This window comes from Balaenoptera acutorostrata, chromosome 3 (assembly GCF_949987535.1).
Source record: "Balaenoptera acutorostrata chromosome 3, mBalAcu1.1, whole genome shotgun sequence".
NCBI lineage: Eukaryota > Metazoa > Chordata > Mammalia > Artiodactyla > Balaenopteridae > Balaenoptera > Balaenoptera acutorostrata.
Window position 1 is genome coordinate 63,717,024 of NC_080066.1, and position 24,997 is coordinate 63,742,020.

The 24,997-nt window shown below is 53.6% G+C and overlaps 1 protein-coding gene across 13 annotated transcripts in view; it reads right to left on the reverse strand.

The window, feature by feature from the left end:
• Positions 1–2,051: 2,051 nt before the first annotated feature.
• PML (PML nuclear body scaffold) overlaps positions 2,052–24,997 on the reverse strand; it is a 43,791-nt gene continuing 20,845 nt past the window's right edge. The window contains exons 4-9 of one of the 13 annotated variants that reach the window (XM_007197730.3): positions 23,550–23,620; positions 17,633–17,752; positions 16,966–17,224; positions 15,449–15,501; positions 6,599–6,749; positions 2,052–5,530 (exon numbers count right to left, since the gene is read on the reverse strand). In XM_007197730.3, the coding sequence (XP_007197792.1) occupies positions 4,746–5,530; positions 6,599–6,749; positions 15,449–15,501; positions 16,966–17,224; positions 17,633–17,752; positions 23,550–23,620 (1,439 nt within the window). In that variant the 3' untranslated portion in view covers positions 2,052–4,745. Of the gene's footprint in view, positions 5,531–6,598; positions 6,750–10,389; positions 10,815–13,584; positions 14,878–15,448; positions 15,502–16,923; positions 16,935–16,965; positions 17,225–17,632; positions 17,753–23,549; positions 23,621–24,997 lie in introns of those variants that run through there. The other 12 variants (XM_057543705.1, XR_009007638.1, XR_009007639.1 and 9 more) reach the window with 12 other exon arrangements.

Sequence of the window (24,997 nt, forward strand, 5' to 3'; positions counted from 1 at the left end):
TGTCCAGGAGCCTTTCACACCTGGATGGGATGGGTCATTGTGCTCTCTCCAGGGTTCAGTGAGCTCAGGTGGAACCTCTGCTGGATGCTTCTAGAAGAGGATGGGGAGGGAGTCTGACTACACTTGAGGCTCTGTATTAGGGGGTCCTCCTCAGAAGTTCCTGCCCATCTGTCCACAGTTTCATGGACTTTTCTGTTGCTCAAGTGACACCTGTATCTTGAAGAGTGACTCTAACTCCATTCCTTTTTTTTTTTTTTTTAAATATATATTTTGGCCATGCCACGAGGCTTGCAGGATCTCAGTTAGTTCCTCGACCAGGGATTGAACCCAGGCCACAGCAGTGATGGCACCGAATCCTAACCATTAGGCCACCAGGGAACTCCCTATCTAACTCCATTCCTAATTAAATTCCTAACTCAATTCCTAACCTTAATGACCAAATATGACCCTAAATTTGATATAACCCCAAATCTTAACCTTAGGCCTCACCCCGACTCCTAACCCCACCCCATCTTATTCCGGTTCTAACGTGGGACCTAACCTTAGCTCTAATCCTTACTCTAATGCCCCTGGTAACCCAGTATTTCCCAAAATTAAGTCCCCCACTTCCACAGTCACAAGTTTTGCTATACCTGTGTTCCTTCTGAGCTTGTAGTTACTTCATATTTGTCTTTAGATTAGACCTGTAAAGAATCCCATTTTAGCATCATTCTGAGCAACCATGTTCCAGAAATCACGGTGTTGAGAGGCTGGCTATATTTTTTCTAATAGATGTTAAAATAAATACAAAGCGGTTAACACGTTAAAAATGTTTCTCCATGCACCATCTACCTAAAGATATCTCCCACACCACCGGAAGTATGCGTGGCACTTTGGAAAAGACTGCTGCTACCCAGAGCCTTTATCTGACACCACACCCCTCGCCATCCGCAGAGAGCAGCAGCCTCGACACCAGGCCCTGTGAGGCTGCAGCGCCCTCTGCTGGTGAGTCTGGGAGCTGCTCTAGCTCAGCTCCCCTTCCATCTGGGCAGGATCCACAAGGTGCGACTCTCTCTGACTTGACATTTCATGTCACTAGCTGTGTAGTTCCCTTAATTGTGAGGACTGAAGAGAGGTGAGAAAGGACCCCTTCCTCTAGGTATAGGGCAGCCGGGGTGTGAGGTGGAGACAAGCCTAAGGTCAGAGGAGGTGGGTGGGGGCGGGGCCTGCGGGAGGTGCAGGGTGAAAGGTCAACTCTGAATTATGGAGAATTGTCAAGGTTGGCACTAGGGGTCAGAGTGAGTCTAGGGTAGGAACAAGGGTGGAGGTGGGGCTGGCCAGGGCTAGATGAGGGGAGGGTGCAGGGTGGGGGAACAGCAGGGCCAAGCACTGGAGCAGCGGCTGAGTTTTGTGCAGTTAAAAGGAAGAGCGGGGGCTTCCCTGGTGGCGCAGTGGTTGAGAATCTGCCTGCCGATGCAGGGCACACGGGTTCGAGCCCTGGTCTGGGAGGATCCCACATGCCCCGGAGCGAATGGGCCCGTGAGCCACAATTACTGAGCCTGCGCGTCTGGAGCCTGTGCTCCGCAACAAGAGAGGCCGCGATAGTGAGAGGCCCGCGCACCGCGATGAAGAGTGGCCCCCACTTGCCACAACTAGAGAAAGCCCTCACACGGAAGCGAAGACCCAACACAGCCAAAAATAAATTAATTAATTAAAAAAAAAAAAAAAAAGGAAGAGCAAGGTTGAGGTTAAAGCAGATTTTCAAGTGACCTTCCTGGGGGTGTCACTGAGCTCTTGGGCCTCAAAAAGAGGCCTGAGAGTAGGGGAGGGCTGGGAAGGGCTGAGCTGGGCTGCCACAGGAAAGCTGTTGTCTGCTCCAGGTCTGTGTGGCTGAAACCTCCCATCTGGGTGTTTTTGGGACACAAAGTCACCTACTGCTCAACCACTCCAAGGTAGACTCCCCTGCTCTCCTTCCTGGCTCCCTGGGACCCAGGACCCCCCCGCCCCACTAAGTTGTCTGCTCCATGCCAGCTTTTGTTCTTTATTCCCTTGAAGACAAGCCGAAGTCCTTTGTTGGCTAAGATCCAATATCTGTTTACTTTTCTATAACTTATAAAGCAATAAGACTGTCATCTTTGTTGTCAGTAAAATAAGATCTTACATTTGTGTGGCTCTTCATACATTAAAAGGCTACTTTCACAAACATTTTCTCATTGGTTCACACAAGATCCTATGAGGTAAAACAACCCATATTATACCATTTTACAGAGTCAGAGCCTAAGCATCAACGAGTTTGATGCACCAGACTAGAGTCAGAGGCAACTAAGTGAGGATTGAAACTCAGTGTCCTGACTTCTAGCCCAGCAAGCTTGTGGTTAGTTGACATGGATAAACCTGAGATAGAATTCAAAGATGAAGCACAGGAGACATATTTAGATTTGCAATGAGAGACTAAAACTCCAGGACTGGAATTTGGGCACCTGGGACAGGTAGGTGGGGCTAAGGGTACTGGCACTGCTCAAATCACATTACCTGGCTCGTCACCCAGGCCATGGGGGTGCTAATTCCTACACTGCCTGTGCCAGGGGAATCCCTGCAGGCACTAATGAGAACTCCATCTGTGACATCCAGGGTACAGGATTATCCAGCAGGGGGCAGAGGTAAAGTTCCTACAGACCCTGGTTTCTGGCCCCTGACTCCCTCTAGCGGGTAATTCTTGAAGCTGGTGCTTCTTTCCCTCCAGGTGGCTCCCCGCTTTGGAGATGATCCCAGACAGGCCCACCCTGGTCTGCCCACTTGGAATGGGGGTTCTTATCCTTGAGGCCCATACCTGAGCAACAAGGGGCGCTCAGCTCTGCTAAGTCCTGAAAGACCCCCCCACAAAGAACAGCTATGCCAGCAAGTGCCCCCTTCGCCAAGCAAGAGGCTGCTCAGTGGCTCCTGGGGTGGGCTGAGCAGAGTCTGTGATTGGTGCATCAGGCTTTGACGATTCGCATCTTTATTGGAGGCTGGGACAGTGGAGAGAGGGCAGAACAGCCCTTTGCTGTAAAACCTGTGATCAACTCCATCTGAAGGTAGAAAGCATTGTGAGGCTGGGCTTGGAGCTGGCAATCAGCAGGCTCAGTCCCGAGGTGGGGCTGAGGGGAAGAAGCTGTGAGGAGTGGCCCAGGCGCTGCCTTGCTGCTGCCAAGATGGTCATCACAGCCAGAGTGAGGCTCCAGCCCCCTCCTCCCCTCACCCACCAGCCTGTCTTACTGAGCTTCAGAGCCAGCACCTACTTTAAATCGGAATCTTATTTGAAATGCATCAGAGTTCACTGTTAGAGCCAGCACTCTCAACGTGGCGGCACGTTCCTATGTGATCCCTCAGTGGGTCTTCAGGGCCCCCGCTGGATGGGGGCAGGGGTGTGGGTGCAAAGCCTTCACCCACATGAAAGCTGAGGCCATGGAGGCATCCCAGTATCAGGGGGCCAAGGAAGAGGGATGGGAGAGGGGCAGAGGGGAAGGGACAGTGGTTCTGCTAGTCAGACGAGACTGGCCTGACCTGCCTGTGTTCTGCTGCTGACCTCTAGTGTGACCACAAGGTTGGGGACCTTAGCTTAGGGCTGGGACCAAGGGTTCAAGAATGAAAACCTCCTTGACCACTGCCTCAGAGGCCTGCTGTCCATTCCTAAAACCCCAGAATGGCAGAGCTGGATGCGAGCTCTAGGACCATGGTGGCTAACCAGCCCATTTTATAGGTGGGGACGTGGGGGCTCAGGAAGGGGCCCTTCCCTGGGTTCCGCTCAATGCACACAGTCAGGGCCAGGGCCAGGACCTTCTCTGCTGTTCCACACTGCTTCTCCCTGGAGGAGCAGTCTATCAGAGCAATGGTTCTGAAACTTGGCAGGCATCAGAATTGTCTGGAGAATGCACTAAAGCAGCTTGCTGGGAGATTCCAATGCTGCGGGTCCCTGGAGTCCACTGAAAGCGGCGCTGGGTTGGAGGACACACCTCAGGAGGGCTGGGCGCCGGGGGCAGTGCAGAGGGCGTGAAGGGCAAAGCCTCGACTAAGGGGAGGCATCTGTGTGGGCAGGAGGAGGGAAGCAGGCTTGGAAGGGTCACAGTCTGGAAGCACGGACAGGCATGGAGCAAGCAGCAGCCCCTGTCTCTGCTGAGAGGAGGCCCTTTGTGGGTGAAAATACTTCGGAGGGGAGGTGAACAGAGCTGGCCTCTGGGCAGGCAAAAGCTAGGAGAACCCAAATCCCTAAAGGGTGGTTTGGTTTGAAAGGCACTTTGGTACCCCTGGGACCGCTGGTGTTGCAGGCAGTGTCTGTGGGTGCTGTCAGCAGGTCCCCCCTGGGGCCATGGCCAGGGGTCAGGGAGGAGTGGCAAGGACACCCTTGGGAGTGGGAATCGGGTGGCTGGGGCAATACGGGGGCCACTTCGATAGCCCAGCGGCCAGGCCTTCTCCACCAGGGACCTCCCTGGTTCTGGCACCTGGAGGAGAGGGGCCAGGGGTCTGGTGAGCTAACTTAGCCGTGCTCCCAGGGCCGCACAGGGATCTGTGCGGTGGTTGCTTGGCAGGTGGCTGCTTGGCCTTGGAACCTTCTCTGTGGGCTTTTTAGAGAAGAGGAATTTGGTCCCAGAGAAGGAAACTGATTCTGGACCAAATGACAAAGGAGAACTGGGGACCAGGACCTGGGAATGCTGTGATGGGCGGGGCCTGGCTCAGGGACCCCATCCCTCTCTGTCCCCAGAAGAGTCTGAGCCAGTCATCCCTTCCTCTCAGCTCTGCTGGGAAGCCCTTTCTGCCAAGCTGTGGCCAGCCAGAGGGGTAGCAATGCCTTCTGCCCCTGCTGAGGCCGGCCCTTCCAGCAGACCTTCGAAGTAGGCGCCCAGAGCCTGCAGGTTGAGTGCAGGCTGGCTTGCGGGCAACGAGGGGGTCTGTAGGCACAGGAAGCGGTTGTACTTCCTCAGGCCCCCCTGTGGATCACGGCGGTGTGCGGTCAGCAGCTCCTTGAAGTTGACCATGTGCAGGGCCAGCAGGCGGGCCTCAGCCCGGGGCAGGACAGCCGCCCGCACCAGGGGCTGCAGGGACGCAAAGCACTGCAGGCTGCTGAAGGAGTGGACGTGCGGGGCCAGCTGGGGGCCCGGGGACACCTCGAGGAGGCGGCACAGGTCGCGCATGGTCAGCACAGCTGCCAGGGCGCTGCGCTCACTCATGTTTCTCGCCAGGTAGGTCTTGGCCAGACTCTTGAGTTTGAAGCTGCTGGCCCCGGGCACGCACTCCCGGATGAGGGGCAGGGCGGCCAGGAAGCCTGAGATGGCGTTCTGGAACTCCCCCAGCTTGTTCATGTTCTCCAGGGCCTGGAAGAAGTAGGGGAGGCCAGGCCCCCACAGCTTATAGCAGGCCAGGATGGGCCGGCGCATGTTGCCCAGGAAGCACAGGAAGTGCTGCAGCCCCACCTCCAGGGAGACGGCCTTGGAGTAGATGTTGAAGGCCTCGGGCTGGATGATCACGCGGAATTGGCTTTCCTGGTTCACGGCCGCCAGCTGGCTAATATTCTGGGCTGGGCAGGAGAGAAGGGCAGCGTGAGGCCCCAAGGGCACCACGGGGCACCACCGGGAGCAGGGGGTCCTCTAGGGCTGCCGACCCCCCCCCATCCAGAGACCCCACCTTGGGGCCTGCTGGCAGGAAACAAACATCAGCCTCAAATGCAGCCCTGACCCTGGCTCTGATGGGGACGGGGCTCAGAAGGAGAGGCGGGGCTGCCCTCCACGCCCCCTTGCTCCCCTGCTGGAGTCCAGCTCCCTCCTGCCCTGCCACCTTCCCGAGTTCACCAAACGCTTTCACTCCGGGTCCCTCCTGTCTGTCTTCTGCCAGCCTCCACCCACCTGCACTCGAGACCCCTCACTGTCTCTGCCTAGCCCTCCACTCCCTTTCCCCTGGCCTCCAATCCCATCGGTCACATAGCTAAGGGCCTCAGCTGTCAGAGCACTGGGTCAGACAGCACACCTGCCCAGTCCACTCCATGCAGAGCATGGCCCAGAATCTTCCAGTGAGGTCTGCAAACTGCTTCTCTGTCCTGTGGAAACACCTGCTGCTTCCGTCTGCCTGGGCTGGCACCACATTGAGCCCAGGCCACAGGACAAGGCCTGGCCTTCTGCAGGGCCAGGGAAAGCACTGTGGAGTTACGGGAGAAGGGGTCATACTTCTCTGGGACCTTGGCTCTGCTGGCCTCCCTGTGCAGCTACCATGGAACGAATGGGCCCTGTATTCAGAAATGTGTAGCCATGGCCTAAGGCTGTGCTTGGATTGCTGGTCTCACAGCAGCGACTTTCACATCGTGTTTCTGTTTAGAAGTGTGTTCCCAAGGCTCCCTAAGATGGGGGTGAGGTGGGCAGGAACCCTGGAGGCTCTTGCCTTAAGCCTTTAGGCACTGGTCAAAGCAGACATCCTTATTCAAAGAACCAAGTTCAAATACCTGGGAAGCCCAGTGCTCTGCCCACTCTCTGGCTGCAGCCATCGGCCAGAGCTCAGGGCTCTCCCGGACTTGCAGATCGCTCTGTCTGCACTTAGCCTGGGGACTCAGGGACTAAGCTAGAAAGGGGTGGGGGGTGGCCGTTGGAGAACCCACTTTCATTGTCAATCTTGAGGTCAAAGAAAACCAGGGGCCTGTCTTCTGCTCGGGAGTCCTCCAGGTTCTCGTCCAGGACCCCGAGGGAACTGGGGCCCTCCAGCTGGAGGTCACTGGACTCGCTGCTGCTGTCGGCCAGCTCTCGGGAGGACTGCAACACAGAAAAACCAACAGGTCAGGGGGGGCGAGAGGGAGCGCGGTGGCAACATGAGCCCGTGCCCGTGAGCAGGCGTGCATGCTTGTGCGTGCATGAGTGTGGCAGGGGGGACTCAAGCACGTGGGTATGGTGGGGGCATCTGTGTGCACCTGAGGGAGGGCATGTTACTGGGAAAGGGAAGATGGGTCTCCAAGCGAACGCATGAATGGATGTGAACGTGCATGTGTGAGGGTTGTGCGTGTGAACCAGGGCATGTGCGTTAGTGCGTGAGTAGGATGAGATCACGCGGGCAAGTGTGAGTGTGCGTGAAAAATGTGTGGGAATGAATGCAAATATCGTGTGTGTGTGCATCTGAGTGTGCACGAGGGGTGTGGGCTTGTGGACCTGTGTTGACACACGTGTGTGTGAAAATGTGATACTGTGTGGGTGAGTGTGCGCACGGGCGAGCAGGGCTGGGCGTGGAGGATCAGGGAAGGTGCCAGTGCTGAGGCTGGCAGGGCCCGACGTGTCTGCTCCTGACTTCGTCTCTCTGAGCAGACTCAGAACAAACATCATAAACCTGGGACGGGGAAGGAGGCTCATCTCGAACCTCAGGTGTTTCTCTGCAAGGGGCAAGGTGCCTGGCTTTTCCTGTCCCCCAAGCGAGCTGAGGTCCCAGTGTCCTGCACAAAGGAGAGGGGAGGGCTGCTGGGCCTCTGGGACGCCAGCCACATCTAGGGGGACACACAGAGCCTGGCTGTGAGAACAGTGGAGAGAAGGCTCCCCAGGTTTGGCGTCCAGGAGATGGTGCTTAGGGAAGCCGGAGGCCAGGCCTCCTCCTAGGCTGGCACCTGAGGGTCTGTTCTCTCCCGCACCAAGGCAAGAACACTGTTGAAAGGCCTTGGGGGTGGGGAAGAGCTCTGGCTATAAGAGTTTAAACCCCAGGGCTGGGGCTAAAGAGAGAGGTGGAGTCTTTCGTAATGTAGAGTTAATTGCTTATCATTTGCACACCTGCCAAAGCCAGACATTCAGTCTTTGGTGGCCTGCTCAGAACCTCCTGTGAATGCCACCTGTGGACACTAATCAGACACCGGGAGGGACATGGCCACTGTCATAGGGCTGGCTGGGGGCACTGCTGGGACAGAGTCCAGAGCAGGCCTCGATCTTTCCCCCTTAGGAACTGTCCCTGGTGGCTGATGGAGTCGGCCTCACCTGGGGCCATCTGAGGCCTCCCTGAACTCTGGCCTCTGGCTAACATACCTGGTCTGGGGCAGAATTAGCACACTTTCTTAAGCCTTTCCACCCTCCAGGTGAAACATTTGTTTTACCAAAACATCAGCCAAGAGCAAAGTCTTTACTAATCACAATTAAAATGTGCTTCCTGAGAGGGGGTGATCTGTATTTGCCTTTCATAGCCCTACCCCAGGCTCACCAACTTCCTCCTAGTCACTGATAGAAACAGACGTTCACTCTGAGTCCATCTAGAGCCGGTTTTGCTTACAGCAGCCTGTGAGTTCTGGGACTTTATACCTGAGGCCCTAATTTGACAAAAGATATGCCTTGCATATCTGTATTCTCGATTTGGCCATACATCCCTTTGGCCTGTCTTGCTCTGAGTCTCTGTCTCGCTGTCACGGCTCCCTTGCCTCCCTATAAGGAGCCTTCTCCAGGAGTCTTCCTTAAAGTTGCTAGCCTGTAGACAGGAGACGCTGCCTTCTTCCCCCATGGGAGAATCAAGTTGTTTTCTATCTCCAATCTTCCGGTGCCTGTTCTGATCACAAGGCAGGGGTGCTCTCACACTTGGGCTGGTGGAAAGAGCTGGACTCCCCTTGCTATGGCCTCCCCTGGGCTTCAGCTGAAGAGCTGTCCCCTTGGCCGAGTCCTCTCTGCCACCCACCAACACAGTACGCTGGGCTTTTCCTTCTTCCTTCTTCTCTTTGCTCCAAACTGCAGAAGCCCTTGCAGTGGCCCAGGGTGCTTCCATCTGTCTTCTGGTACTGTCTCTTCAGGCTGTAGGGCCAGTCTTCTCTTCAGATATTCTCTTCTAAGGGTTGAGTTCCCTGGCAAGCAGCACAGCTGCATCCTTGAGCTAACTCCCCCATCTTTATACCAGGGTCATTTATGATAGCCATGAGAACCTCATTTTTTAAGAGCTTCCCATGGTCCTGGGGTCATTTTCTCTTTTATAGTCATGGAAATATCCTTCATCCTGAACTTATTGAAGACCTGCTGGCTCCCTTAATAAAAGGACACCCCGTTCCGCTGAGTTGTCAGGGGAGGGAGGGCTGAATCTTCCAGCCGTGACTCCTCTTCCTCCCAGATTCCTCTTGTTCTTGGGAACTTCCATAAAGTATGGCTACCCCATGGGACTGGTCTCACTGGAATGCCTCCCACTGAACTCCAGCCAGCTGTAAACGCAATTCCCCCTCCCTGCCTTAAATCCCAGCAGTACAGCTGGGAAGTACTGACACAATTAAAAAAGACTTTTTTAAAGACCCAGAGTTAACAGAATCAGCACATAGAGGCTCCAGTGCAGGATGTCTTTCTGGCCCTGCTCATTTTCTGCCCCTGTTCCACACCCCGACACTGCCACTTCCCAACCTTATTCCACAAGCAGGATAATGGGGAGTGGGGGATAGAGGGGAGAGTGGCAGAGACCAGAACCCAAGAATCTAGGAGAGGGCCTTTCATTGGAAAAAGCTGAGATTTGCTTGGAAGGGAAAGGAATGGCAACAGAAGGAACTGGAGCGGGGAAGAGACCAGAGCCCATGTGTGAGGACTCAAAGTGAAAAGTGGGATAAGGCTTTGAGGGACCAGAGAGTGGGAGATGATGAGGGCTAGGGTGAAGTGGTGGAGGATTTAAGGAGTGCTGCTGTGAGTTATGAGTTGGATCCCCTGTAATAGTCTTTGAAAGATGTGAGTAAATACTGGACACTTGGTTAATGGACTGTGTTTCTTTGACTGCAAAACTGCGTTCAGACTGAGCCACGTGGGATCTGGGATTTTTTTCGGGATACACAGGCAACTAGGACACACAGGCAATCAGGTTCACGAGCTCTATTTCACTTATCTTCATCACAGTCAACTTAGCAGATCAATCACATCCCAACTCAACACAGCAGGTGTAATGGCCAGTCCAAGGTGCTCATAGGAAGCAGCTGGGTTGACATCACCTTCCAGAAGTCTAGGAGGTTTAGCTGGGAAGATCCAGTATTTCCCCTCCGCACCTGGATCATATCCCAGCAATGTACACCTCACCTCTGCTCAAGGCTGATACGTATACAAATGGGCAGCATTTCTCTGACACAAATGTGCAATTGACTCCCCCAATTTAGTGAGTCTCTGCCTTGGTTGTGCAGAAGCAGCTTAAAAAAATCTTGATGTCCAGGCTGCACCCCAGACCAAGTCAGTTAGAATCTCTGGGGGTGGGACCCAGGAATCTGTCCTTGGTAAAACCCCCCAAGTGACACCAGTGTACAGCCAGGATTGGCAACCACTGTCCTAATTACTGATTTATTCCACGTTTGGGCATCAGCAAATCAGACAGGAGCCAAACTCTTTGATATTCAACATCCTCACCTGAAGATACCTATCTAGTATCTGACATTAATACTAATCGAGTCCCCAGCTCCTGAGGAACTTTCTTAGCACCCGAGCTTAAGCAACAGCTGGGATCAGTGTGGCAAGGCACGCACTGCTGTATTTTGCAGACACAAAACCACAGCTCTTGCAAAGCCTGAAGGCCCCAGAGATACTTCACATGTTATCTGTTAACCTAAACGATCCCATTCGCCAGCCTGTGGCCCCTACTGCCCTCTGCCCACTGCTCTGGCCCCTCTGCAGGCTGCTGCCGCCCATCGGAGGACACGGCTCCCATCTTCTCGGCTTAGCACCTGTTTCTTTTTCTGATACGCACACTCACCAGCATCACGGTCCCTCCCCTGGATCAGCTGCTCCCACAGGCCTCCCTTCCACTGCCGGTCACCACTGCCACTTCTGCCAGGGGCTGCCCCCTCAGCTAGGCCTCCTCCTGATTCCACTTGGTCCTGCTGCTGTCGGGCACTGGGGTGAGTCTTCTGTCTGAAGAGTGGATGAGAGCATCTATCTTTTTCAGCTTCGGATCCGTTAACACGGGGCCCGCAGCAGACGTGTGTCTGACCCACCTCATTTTTAAGCACAGTCCTCACTCCAGGTCTCCAGCATCAGACCTGTGTCTCGCCCCTGAACCCCAAGACTACAGCCCCACTGCCTCTCCCAGCAGGGGCGGGGTCTCCTACAGCACACCCCTGCTGCCCAGGCAGCCTCTCCCCAGCAGCCCTGCCCACCACGCCAGGTCTGTGCCAGAACCGACCCCCCCCCCCCCGACGTCTCGATTCCAGCCACTGACACAGCTGCAGCCCGAGCAGGGGGCCTACACGCCCTGGTACACTTGGAAACGCAGCATCTTAGCAGACCAGTATTCTACAACTCTCACACACTGGAAGGTTAGATAAAGGCTGCAGAGAGGGGAGGACAGGGGAGTCTGGAGCACCCTGCAAATGTTGCCCTGCTCCCTTCCTCCAAGGAACTCTGGGAGCACCAGGGATCTGGAAGGTGGGTGAGAGATGCACCTACTTAGGGGGATCTAATTTGTGTTCTTTTTACATTTTTTTTTCCCAACAAGTTTCGGACTCGTGTAATGGTTAATTTGAAAAACTTGTCGGAAGAACCCCTACACAAAGGCAGTGATCCTCTGGCTCTTTTGCCTCCAGACCTGCTCGCCAAATGTGAGCAGCTGCTTCTAATCGTCTAATTCTTCATAACCTGAAATGTGCTTCTCCTTCCTGAGTTGATCAACCTCAGATATCATCCAGTGGCTCCTTGCTGACAGCTAAGCCCTAGACTAACCACCCCCTGTCCCTCCCCACCCCCAAAATATTGCTGGTTTCAGTGCCTCCACCTGACACCCATGAAGTCTGGCAAGACTAAGGGCGTTCCAATCCTTTTCTCGCTCTTTCCTTCCCAGGCTTCTGTCGCTACCCAAGGTTAGTCTTGTTTTAATTTTATTAAGATTGTGGGATAGAAAGAAGTGTCCAGATTTCAGAGGAATTTAGAACATGGAAAGACTCAAAAAGTGATTGGCTGTGAGGAATAATAAAAAGCATAGGGGGAGTCCTGGGCAGCTCTGGGGTCTGTGGCTTCTGTAACTAGGCAGATGGTGCAACTTACTGGGAGGAGAGGAGGAGAGGCAGAGAGGTGAGTTTGAGGCTTCTGTGGGGCATCCGAGTGGAGCCCTCAGGACGCCATTGGCTCTACTGGTCCGGCGGGCAGGAGCCCATAGTGAAGCCGTGGGTGTGGCTGAGATCATGGGGGGAGTACACAGACTAGAAAGAGAAGAAGGCCCGGACCTAAGCTGGAGAACAACGGTTAAAAGAACAAAGAGACCTGAAGGGGGAGTGGGGAGGAGCAGCCAGAGTTGCAGGTGGAAGTGTCCTGAACCCAAGGGATGCAGAGTCTTTTGGGGAGTTAGGACTGAAGATGACCACTGGACTCGGAGGCGTGGAGGTTACCTTGGCGCTGGTGGCAGGGCTCACTGGCATGGTGGGGAAGGGCAGGGGAGTGGGGTGAGGAAGGAGCACCAAGGGGGTGAAGGTCTGGGGTGGGGGGGTGCCGAGATAGGAAAGACTTTCTTCAGGGTGCCTAGCTGTAGCCCATAGGATGTGTTTGAAGACACAAATGAGGATGGGGAGATGCAGTAGGCTCCCAAGGAGACAGGAGGGCGGGGCCAGGAAGAGGGGGAGTGAGTCCTAGAGGGAGGTGGCCATCCCCACCACCCTAACAGAAGGAACGGGGGAAGGATGTAACCTGGTCGGGTCAATATGTCATCAGAGAGCGAGATGGGGGCTGCTCCCATGCCACCTGTCATCCTCCGAGGGCAGAAGGTGCGGCCCATTGGCGAGAGCGAGGGGGGCGGGGATGAGGGACCAGAGCTAGGGAAGTGGAGGTGCAGAGAGGGGCCGTGGAGAGCAGAGGGGCATGCTGAGGCAGGAGGCCAGGGAGCCCAGGAGACAATCATTTGTAGCTTTCCTGGCCTTGACTTTTCTCCAACGCCAAGTTGGCCTCCAGGTGGCGGCGTGGAGCGGGGGAACGCTACCGAATCCTTCCAGGGCTGTCTTTGGAGGGCAGGCTACCAGGAGGCCGGGGGTGGGGGAGGCAGGGCACTGAGATCCTGTTGAAAGGTTGGCTGAAATGGGGGACCTTGCTGGCTGGTGGGCAGAAGGCAGACGCAGAGGCAGAAGGAGCTGGAAGGGAGAGGGCAGAGGTCCTGGAAGGAACGGATTGAGAGCTCAAGGAGCAGACGGCTGTGGTCAGAGTCTGCGTGGGACAGTTTAGAGATGGAAAGTTCTCAGTGATGGCGAGGTCTGGGGGGAGGGGGTATGGGGGATAGGGTTGGCGGCTGCAGGGGAATGGGGCAAAGAACCCTGAAAGGTCAAGGCGAGGAGAGACCAGGGTGGTGGATATTGAAGTCACCCAGGAAAGCTGGACCTGCGTGGGGAGAGGAAACCTAGGAGGCAGTCTTCCTACGTGGGGGGAGGCAGGAGGATGTCTGAGATGAGCTGGGGAAAGTGGGGTTCATCTGGAGAGCCCGAACCTCAAAGGCACAGGGGATCTTGCCAGACGGTGGGACCCAAACAGGAGGCACAGAGGGCCTGGACCCCACCTCCCACCTCTGATGTGGGGGAAAGAGGGACATAGCAGCCTCACAGGTGAACCAAGCGTCAGTGCAGGGAGGAGACAAAAACCACCTGCAGGGAAGAGCTAAGCCCAGCAGGAAATCTGATGGTCATGGAAGAAGGGTTTGCAAGGGTGATCGTTCAACAAGTATTTATTGAGCAGCCGCACCTGCCAGGGCCTGGGAGCGACACAGTCCCTGCCCTCGTGGGCTTACATCCTGGCAGAGGCCCAGTGGGAAGGCTTGGGGTGGGGGGATGGGGCAGTGGGCGGTGCAAAGGGTGTGAGAAGCTTCCTTGTCTTGGGCAAAGAGGCCCGAGGATGTGAGGAACAAGGGCCTGAATCTCAGTCACGCCCCCCTGGCTGGGGAGGACTGGTCTCTTTGCCCAGAGGTCCATGGAGCCATTCATTCCCTGGTTCACTCTCTGATGATGTATTGGATGCCTACCGTGTGTAGGGCCTTTAGGTGCGTGGGCTGGGCAGCAGGGTGGAGGGGGCTCGGGGAGCAGAGGGCGTGTGTTGGCCACAAGGTTACAAGAGGAAGGTGACCAGGGTCAGGGCTGCAGAGGAGGGAGGCACTTGGGGCTCTCAGAGGCTTGTCTGCGGGGGGCCCGTGCTGGTGGGAGGCCTCTTTGGAGGGTGGGGTGGTGGGAATGCATCTGGAGGGACTTCCAGTGGGACCTGGACTTGGGGATTCTCCATGGGGGCTCTGCCAGAGTCCCCAGGGGAGACTCCTGCTCCAAGAGTCTGGGGTGCTCTGCCTCCCCCGAGCCCCCCCCTAAGAGAGGCATCAAGCTGGGGAGCCACAGAGAGAGGAAGGGCAAAGAAGTTGTTGAGCCACTGGGCTACACGCGGGGAGCCGCGGAGGGAGCGCCCGCGGGATCGTGCTGCCTGTCCCGCCCGGCGGGGTTGGCCGCTGGCCCTTTGGAGGCGGGCGGGACACTCCTGGGGATTGGCAGGTTGGCTGGGAGTCCCGGTGGTGGCCGGGGTGGTGGCCTGGACCGGCCCTTGGGAGGGAGAACAAGTCCACATGGGGGCACAATACACTCTGAGGGGCAGGCGTAAGATGTGGCGAAGGCGCGGGTTTCTTTGTGCTCTACGTGATAGGAAGTTGATCCCACGGTGGATGGCAGCTTGCTCCTGGTGAGCGGCAGGCTGTCCGGGACACTCGGCATCAGGGACGGCAGCTTGCTCGGCAGGATGGTGGGGAGGCCAAGCCGGGGGTCGGCATGTGCCACGGGGCAGACGAGAGGCCCGGCAGGGTTGGGACGCTCGGTGAGCTCTCGGCGGGGGGTGGGCTGGCGAGGAGGGAGGTGCGACGGTCTCCGTGGGCTCCACACGCTTTCCAACACAGAACCTCAGACTGAGGGCTGGAAGGGACCTCAGGGGCCACCCAGTCCAACCTTCCACTCTATTCCGATCCCTTTTGCCCCTGGACAGGTGACAGCCCAGCCTCCATTAACAAACCTCCAGGGACAGAAGGGTCACAACCCGTAAGGTCACTTGTTCCATTGTGGGATGGCTTTAAAGAAGTTCTTCTTACATGGAGTCACCACGTGCTTGTTTGGGCCCTGCACGGGGCTGCCCTGCGCCCTCACACCCCCAGAGAGCCCTCAACAGCTGCCATTAACCAGGGGATGAACGCTTGTCCACCCTCCTCACCGAGGACTTAAGAGGGCAGAAAATGCATAAGGAAGCTCCAGACACAGGCATTGGCTAGTCCAGAAATGAGACAGAGCTCTGGAAGGAAGCCCTCTCCCAGCTTTTCACAAGAGTACATATGATTACTGAAGGCTCCTGCCCTGGTATGGAGGGAGGGTCGGGGTGATCCAGACCACAGCTGGCATTTGGAGACTATCCTCTGGACAGCTCAGGACTCACTGCCTTGCTGGTAAATTCCCCAGGCGCAAGGCGAGTCTGAGAGTCACCTGCTGTGGCTGCGCCCCCTGGGACCTGGAATGGGGGGAGGCAGGAGTCCTAGGCCGAACTTCTGAGCCACTCACCGAGTTTTCGGCATCTGAGTCTTCCGAGCTGCTGATCACCACGACGCGCTCCTCTGAAATGGGGTAGGGGAGACAATGTTAGGGCCTGCCAGGGGTGCCCGTGGATGGGGCCCAGGGTGTTCTCCCGTGGGGATCCTTGCAGGCCAGTGGACCGGGTGGGTGACGTGTGCCCTGCAAGGGGGGATGTGAACGTTCAGCGTGTGGATCTGCTTGTGCAGAGGCGTTATTCAAGGTGGCTTTCCATCACTGCCTACTGTGCCTCGCCTGTGAACACTTAATTCAGCTGTTGGCCCTGGAGTGATTCAGAATTTACTACCTGTGGAGGGGGCGTGACAAGCACCACCTGGTTTGGAACCTTTTGCCGTCCTAAAGCAGCACACTGGTTTGTTCCACTTCTCAGCTCTGTGAGCCACGAGATGTTTGAGTTAAAAGATACTTTATTGGGCTTCCCTGGTGGCGCAGTGGTTAAGAATCCGCCTGCTGATGCAGGGGACACGGGTTCGAGCCCTGGTCCGGGAAGATCCCACATGCCCTGGAGCAACTAAGCCCGTGCGCCACAACTACTGAGCCTGCGCTCTACAGCCCACGAACCACAGCTACTGAGCCCGCGTGACACAATTACTGAAGCCCGCATGCCTAGAGCCTGTGCTCCACAACAAGAGAAGCCACTGCAATGAGAAGCCCGTGCACCAGAAGGAAGAGTAGCCCCCGCCCGCCGCAACTAGAGAAAGCCCGCGCACAGCAACAAAGACCCAACGCAGCCAATAAATAAATAAACAACTTAATTAATTAATTTTAAAAAAGGATACTTTATCTAGGTTAATCAAAACCTTCTGATTACAATAGTATTTGTGAGCAAGGATTATCAGTCAGGGCTGAGTGTGTGACCAGGGTCGGGGTTCAGTGTGACCAGGGACAGGGGTCAGTGTGGGACCTAGAATGAAAATAAAGCTGGACTCTGGGTTAAACAGATCCAGGAAGAACTGTCTTGAACGTTCCAGAATTCTATGGGTTGACCTCAACTCATGTGAAAAGACTCCCTCCCTGGCAGGGGCCGTAAAAGGTATCTAGGACAAACGAGGTACCTTAGGCAGGTGGCAGAAAAATTTGGGAACCGATGGATGTGGACTTTACCCAAGTCCTCTCTGGGCACATGCCAGGCACCCACCAACAAACATTTCTTGGGGAGACCCACCCCGTGCAGAGGCACAGTGCTGGGTTCTGTAAGAGTGTGAACAGTGTGTTAGGGGAAGGAACTAAGGAGATGTGGTCTTTGGCCCGTCACACTCGTCACACTGGCATCCCAGCAAAGCACAGCCTAAACTATCCACTCTCACCCCCCAGACCAACCCTGGGCTTTCCCTTCCCCGTTTGGTGGCAGCTGAGGGCAGGACACACAGGGAATGCTGTTGGCTTTGGGCTCCGTGGGTAGGGTCAGGATGCAGAAGAGGGGTCCCACCCAGCCCCTGGAGGACAGCGTGCAGGCCTCAGCCTCTGCTGCCCACCCACCTCCCTACCTGCCTCCCCAGGGTCGCTGGTCGCATGGTTGCTCTCGGGCAGGAAGGTCTCATTTCCTATGACGGGGCTCTTGGGGCTGGGGGCCCTGTCCAGGTGGGGTGGCGAGACTGCCTTGGAGGTGCTGGGCCTGGGCTGCTCGGGGGAGCTCCGAGCCAACCTTGACTCTTTCTCCTCCTCAGACTCCATCTTGATGACCTTCCTGGGGCACTCGGTCTGGCAGGACTTCCTCTTCTGTGGTGTGGCTGTGTTGGAGACCTCCTGTGCAGCGGGGAGTCACAGGGTAGGGTCAGGAGCCTCCCACTGGGGCAGCGGGCAGAGACCAGACCTGGGTGGCAGGAACCTGTGCCCCCCGTGCCCTTTGCTCCTGCTGTTCCCTCTGCTATCTGCCATGCAGATCACACCTCTCTATACAGGATGCCCTCCCAGGTCAGCATGCACACTGGCCCTGCTGGTGACCACTGACCACCGACCTCTGTTGGCCTCTGACTGCCCTGGGAGGGGCTCATGCTTGGAAAGGAGCTTCCTGGCAGGGCAACCAAGAGCAGGGAGAGCATAGAGTAGGTGCCTACTGAGGTCTGGATTCTCACTTCAGCTCCACCTCTTACCGCCTAGGAGGATCTGGGCCCTCGGAAGGGGAGGGGAGGGGAGGGCGGGGGAGAACCTTACCTCTCTGCAGGAGGGGTCTTTGATGGAGTAGGCGTACAGTGGCACAGGGTGTGCCCCTGGCACCGGCTGTACCACAGCCAATCCTGGGACCTGCACCTGGGCCCTCTGCGCCTCCTCTGGCTGCAAAGTCAGGAAATGAGGGTAGTCAGAAATGACCAGGCAGCAGGACCAGGGCCAGGTCCCCAGGCCTGGGGTCAGCCCAGTCCCCAAGGCCTCACCCAGAAACAGGTGCAGGCTGCCCAGTCCAAAGCCCAGAGCCTATTGGGGACCAGAAGTCCTCCCCACAGCCTCCATGACTTCACCCCCTTGTGACCCTGAGGTGCTGGCATCCAGGGACCACTTCAATGCCTGTGCATCCTAACAGGGCTGGAAGATGACCTCAGGGATCACACTGCCCAACAACTCAAGGCTCGCTTGACAACTAGGCCCAGCCTAGACAACTCCAGGGACAAAGTGCTCACTACTAATGGAAGCAGTTCGTCTCCAGCTGCAAAGTCATAACAGGGAGGAAATCCTTCCACTGAGCTGACACTGGCCTCCCTGTCACCTGTTCACAATAGCCAAAAGGTGGAAACAACCCAAATGTCCATCAGCTGATGAATGGATAAACAAAATGTGGGACAGCCATTCAGGGGAATATTATCCAGCCATAAAAAGGAATGAAGTTCTGACACACACAACGTGGATGAGCCTTGAACACATCAGGCTAAGTGAAAAGCCAGCCACAGAAGAATACATACTGTATGATTTCATTTATATGAAATATTCAGAAGTGCCAATGCACAGAGACAGCAGATTGGTGGTTGCCAGGGGCTGGGGGAGGGGAAGTGAAGAGTGACTGCTTCATGGGTACCGAGTTTCCTTTTGGGGTAATGAAAGTACTCTGGAACTAGAGGTGGGATGGCTGTACCAGATTGTGAGTGTACTAAATGTCACTGGATTGTACACTTTAAAATAGTTAAAATGGTGAATTTTCTTATGTGAATTTTACAATAAAATTATAGTTAAAAAAAAGAGGATGGTACTATATTACAATTATTGCCAATCTACAGAGAAGGAAACCGAGGCACAAAGAGGTGAAGTGATTTCCTAAGGTCACATACCTAATAAGGGCCTGGACCAGGGCTTGAATCGTGTTTTCGAAATCCAAGTTCCCTTCCTGCACCCACTGTATCCTTTAACATCCCTCTGTACCATCTTCCTCTACCATGTGACACTGAAGAATAAGCTGGACCTTTTGCTGAAACCAAGTGGGTGACATGGGGAGTGTCCCTCCGAAAGGGGAGGCCCAGACTCCGGGGTTCAATCCACGGGCCCTGGCCTGCCACTCCTGCCTGCAGTCCTGACCCCTTGGCACCTCACACCCCCTGTGCGCTCAGTGGATGACCATCCATCAGGAGCCTGCAGTCCGTCCACCCAGTGAAGGAAGGGGATTCCCACACAGCTGGAGGGGGCTCTGGGTTGAGCAGAGAAAAGCCAGGCACTGGGCTGTAAGAGGATGAGGCGAGGGATGTGCTTTCCTCAGGACAAGCTCTGTCCCTCCCGTGTGGTGGGGGACGTGGTCAGGCCCACCCTCACGGGGTGAACAGCAGGGATTACCTGGCCGAGCCCAGGCTGGGGAAGGCAGGGAAAGCCCCGCACGACAGGCCATGTGCTGGGGACTGGGACCCTGAGGTGGGGCTCTTCTTGGTATCGAGTGCTTTCATGTGAAATGTGGGCTCCCAAATCATTGGCTATAATGGACTGATTTCCTTCCCTCCTCCTTGCTTCCCGGGTTTCTTTTTCTCCACATCTTTACAGAAAGGGAGGAGAGCTGGATCAGAGAGCGCACCTGTGTGTGGGAAGGGGCGAGGGGATGATCTCCCAGGTCATATTCTCCCAGGCCTCTAGGGAAAGTACACAATCTCCACAGAACTCTCTGTGCCAGTGTTCTGCAAACTACAGTTGTGACCCATGAGTGGATCATGAAAGCAATGTCATGACTAGCATTTTTTTGTATTATATAGAATAGTACAGAACAGAAAATTAGAGTAGCTCCCATGTTTATAAGCATAATTTGTTTTGCAAAACTTCTGTTTTAGCTACAGGTATGTGCATGTGTATACCTGTAGGTTAGATGTAAAATATATTTTTTACAGTGGGTTGTGGTCAAAAAAGTTTAAACCACTTCACATTCATTAAGATGGCCACTATTTTTAAAAAAAGTGTGAATGAGAAATGTAGAGAAATTGGAACCGCTGTGCACTGTCGGTGGTAATGCAGAACAAGACGCAGCCACTACGGAAAACTCTATGGTGGTTCCTCAAAAATTAAAAACAGAATTAGTATATGATCCAGCAATTCCACTTCTAGGCAAATTTTATGTTGTATGTATTTGATCACCATTAAAAATGAAAGAGTTGAAAAGGTCCTGGTCTATCCTTCATGTGTGTCTCTGCAAACTGCTGGCATGTAAGAGAACCTCTTTCCACCTGGGCTGTGAACTCCCCCAAGACAGGGCTGGGCTCCTCTCCACCTCTGTCCCAACATCCCTGACACCCCCTGCAATGTTAGTGAAGCAGGGGACACACATGAGGGCTCAGTAAAGAAAAAAAATCATGATGACTGATTTATAGTTGTTTTATAGTTTTAAAGCAATTTATTTTTTTTCCATTGTATTGTGACGTCATTGCAAAAAGAGCCTGTGAGAAATGGAGGAGGGAAAATGTCCGAGCCACTATCCCACCCAAGTGCTCCTAGTTAAGCCTGTTGGTGTTTTGCATCCTCTCCGCCTACAGGCACAGGGTGGCGATGAAAGTACACCAGCAGTTTCAAGAGGGATGAGTGTTGGCCCTAGAAGCCCAGTTCCTGCCTCCTAAGGCAGGAACGTGGGTCCAAGAGTTGCCTTTCTTCTGGCACAACCAGACCATGCCTGCCACCCTCAAGCGGCCACACCTGTCCTTTGCATGCATGGTATGTGACCCACTTCCATTCCCCAGCTCCATCCACCCTCACCCCCAAGCCTATTACCAAAGTGAAAGCAAGAGACTTTGCAGGAAGAGGATTCTTCTGAGGCTCCAAGTTCAAACTGCTTAGTAGTTGGTAGTGAGAGGTCACAAGACAAGACCTGGCAAAATGCCTAGACCTTATTCACACAAGGGAGTACGGGCTCTCTTGCTGTTCATTAACCAGCAACTGGCACCTGGAAGACAGCGCAATCTGTGGACCCAGGGCACTTTAAACTATCATTCATATGATTTCTTTGGGGACATTTTTCATTCTAGCACTGTTTGTAATGCCCAAACAACCTAAATAGCCAAGGAGTCAGCTAAAAATAAACCATGCTACATCCACTTAATGGACCACTGTGCAGATGCAAAAAGGCATCAGGAAGCTCCCTGTCTACTGATAAGGTAAGAATTCCCAAATACTATTATGCCTAGGGCACAATACTATGTATATGTGATACTGTGCTACTTTTGTACAAAAAAAAAAAAAGGAAAGCAAATATATATAGTCATATTTGCTTGTAATTACATAAAAAAATTTTGGAAGGATATGTAAAAATTAATAAAGATAGGAATATGGGTATAAGAACTGGACAGACAGGGGACAAGGTGGGAGAGAGACATTATTACTTTTAGGTTTTTATTTCTGACCATGTGATTGTATTGTTTATCCAAAAAATGGGCTAACTGAAACTTGAACCATCTGTGCCTCTAACAGGCTTTGAATGGGAGAGTTTCAGAAAATAAGGAGTGAAGTATGCCTGCAAGTAAAGAATTGAGAGTGTGTGCAAAGCTTATTTTCTTTTATCTGGGCAAAAATTAAAACACATTCCTTGGAACAGAGCTGTTGCTGCCTGTTCTGCAGAGAAACTTTTCTTTTTGAGGGTTGTGGTGAATGGATGAACATACATAAAAAAACTGAAAAAATATTTTAAAAATATATAAAACAAAATTAAAATAAAAGTTGCTGGTCAGTCTTAGTGTTTTACAGTACTTGGGGAAACAACTGTTACAGTTTTATTGCTCTGAGTAACTGACAAAGCAGAAACTATCCAGTTTTTGTAGTAAAGGCGTCACACGCAAATAAGCAAAATGCATGAAAAAGTCAAATGGTTTGCCTCATTCTCCAAGAGCCACAACTCAAGCTGAACTGTGAAAGTGGTTTAACACTGTATCCTAGGTGATCTTTTTTTCCCTCCTCCAGTTTATTTTTTTGTTTGTTTTATTTATAATCTGATTTAAAACAATCAGATTCAAGTTGGTTAATTTTAGTTATGTAACAACCTGACATGATGGAGGAAAACAACCTTTAAAGGGATTGTGTCTATGGTTTGATTCACTTAGAAATTTTATTTTCTTATAACTTAGGTGCAATAAAATGTGTTTTTTCATGTTAAAAAAAAATGGGCTAAAATGTCCTTTTTTAACTTTTTTTTTTGGCTGCACCATGTGGCTTGCGGGATGTTGAACCCAGGCCACGGCAGTGAAAGCCTGGAATCCTAACCACTAGATCACCAGAGAACTCCTCTGGTGTTTTTTTGTTTTATTTTTTTTTTTAATGATTTTTGTTTTATTTTATTTATTTATTTATTTTTATTTATTTATTTATTTTAATGCACCATCTTATTTTATTTTTATTTATTTATTTTTTTAGGGTGTGCTGTGAGGCACATGCAATCTTAGTTCCCCAACCAGGGATTGAACTTGCACCCCCTGTAGTGGAAGTGTGGAGTCTTTACCACTGGACCACCGGGGAGGTTCCCCCCTGGTGTTTTTTACTTTTGTATATGGGTATATGGGAATGCAGTACCCAAGGCCGTTAGGAAGTGGCTTCAAGTCCTGCCCCTAGCTTGCTGTGTGGCCTCAGGTTAAGTCACACCCTCTCTGGGAGCCTTAGCTTCATCCTCTGTACAAGAGAAGGTTAGAATCCAAGATCTCTCCTAGCTTTGAAACTCTCAGATCCTAAGTTCTGCCTCCTAACAGGAAGCCTCTCCTGATTGCCTCAGCCTACAGCAATCTCTCTCTCCTGTAGGCCATGCCATGGCAAAGCTAGAAAGGCTGATCACCCTCACCATAAGACCTGCTTTCCATGGAGGACTAGTCAGTCCTGGGCCCAGATCCTCAATAGGCACGTACACCTGGATGACCAGGATGGGGAGCAGACCAGATGCCCGGTCCAAGAAGAAACTGAAGAAGCTTATCCTGGCAGAGAGGAGCCATGCATGCAAGCACCCAAGAGGACAGATTAAAGGGATGCCGTTGCATTTCCACCCAGGGATGCACTCTAAGTCAGAGCAGTCCAGAGATGGGAGTGGCTGCCTCAAGAATGTCCCTGGAGGGTGTGCATGATAGCTGGACAGCCGCAGGTCAGGGGTGCTGCAGAGGTGATGCCAACATTAGAGGGAGTGTGGGCACTTCCCAACCCTGAAAACTATGGTTCTTGGAACTATGCTGGCCCTGAAATCACACCGATGGAACCCAGGCTGCTGTGATCACTGTCTGACTCCTGGCCCCATTCTTCATTTGTCTCCAAGATCCATGTGTGGGGGGAGGCGAGGGGAAGGTCCACATACCTGGGGTGGGGCACACGGAGGGGAGGGTCATCTGCCACATCTATCAAGGGCCTGCCTACCAGCGACCACTTCCTTTATCTCCTGTCCATCCCTGGGCCTAACCCCTCCTGAACCCATCAAGAGCTACACTTTGGCATTTGGGAGACCAGAGCCAGCCAGCCAGCCCTTCCTTTGTTCCCTCCCACTGAAGGCCCCAGTCCAGGTCCTTGCTGTCCCTCTCTCAGGTGCTCTCCCTCCTCTACTGCCTGTAGACACAGGGAGAGCAAGACTCAGTTTCCTTCCTTACACAGGGGAACTCCCAACCCACCTGACCGGCAGGACATACCACCTCCCCTTCAGACCTCAAGCCCATCTCACCAGGTCAACGTCAAAAGTGTCTCTGGGTGTGCGGGCAGCTTCTGGGCTGGCTCTCCTGGAAACAGCTGCATCTGGAGAACACAGAGAAGGTCACAGGCAAGTCAGAGACATCCCTGGTGAGAAGCATCCTGTCTCGGGACAGTGACAAAGGAAACATCCCCGTTGCTTTTCCTGGAGACCCATTCTCCAGGGCCTCTGGCAGCACTGGGGCAGCTCCATGGAGGGGCTGTAATTGGAAAGAAAGCTCCCTGACTGCAATGGGCATGAACTCAGCCAGAAGGAAGAGAGAGGTAGCACTAGAGAGTGCTTGCCTTTGGCTCCAAACTGCAAGCACAGCTCTCTCCATCTTGGGGCTATCACCAAGGCAAAGCATGGACAATCCTAACACCGTTACTGCTCACTGATTTCCCTGCATAGTGAGAGCTCCGTGATACTCTTCTGACCTGCACCCTGTTTTTTTTTTTTTTTTTTTTTTTTAAATGAAGGTCTTTTTTTTTTTTTTTTTTTAAACACTATTTTATTTATTTTATTTATTTATGGCTGTGTTGGGTCTTCGTTTCTGTGCGAGGGCTTTCTCTAGTTGTGGCAAGTGGGGGCCACTCTTCATCGCGGTGCGCAGGGCCTCTCATTATCGCGGCCTCTCTTGTTGCAGAGCACAGGCTCCAGACGCGCAGGCTCAGTAATTGTGGCTCACGGGCCTAGTTGCTCCGCGTCATGTGGGATCTTCCCAGACCAGGGTTCAAACCCGTGTCCCCTGCATTGGCAGGCAGATTCTCAACCACTGCGCCACCAGGGAAGCCCTGCACCCTGTTTTTATTAAATCTAAATCTCTCATGCTTCAGAATAAAATAACTCCTTTCTCTGCCACTGCCCGGTTACAACACCCAAGGCAAGCTGCTTAAACTCTACGCAGGTCATTTCCTGTACATGGGGTAACAGTCACCACCTAGGTGGAGAAGGCACAAGTCCATGCCCACTGTAGTACTGCACTTTTATGAGCCCACGTCCACTATCTCCAAGGGCAGGAGTGAGCAAGGTCTCCATCACTGGCACCTACCTGAGAACCTTCGGATTCTGTAGCCTCCCTCCCCTTACCCAGTAAGGGCATCCTCACACCAGCTGACCAGAACTCAGAGTCCAGCCTAGAGATTTTGTCAAAGAGCCATTAAAGCCTCCCCACCCTGGAGGCCCTCTTGTGCACCCCCTGTGTCTCTTGGAACCCCCCTGATATCTCCAGCTCCTATAAAGGTGCTGCAACTCCTGGATTTGTATTGCAGAGCCAAGCACTGTCTCATTCTCCAGCTATGTAATGTGCCCCAACCTTGTCTCCCAGTTGGACTGGAAAACTCCAGGTCAGGAACTGGTGTGCTGTCTCCATACTTCCCAAGTGCCCAGTACAAGGCAGGGCCCATAAAGGTTTGCAGTTGGTGCAGATGGCGGGCGATCCC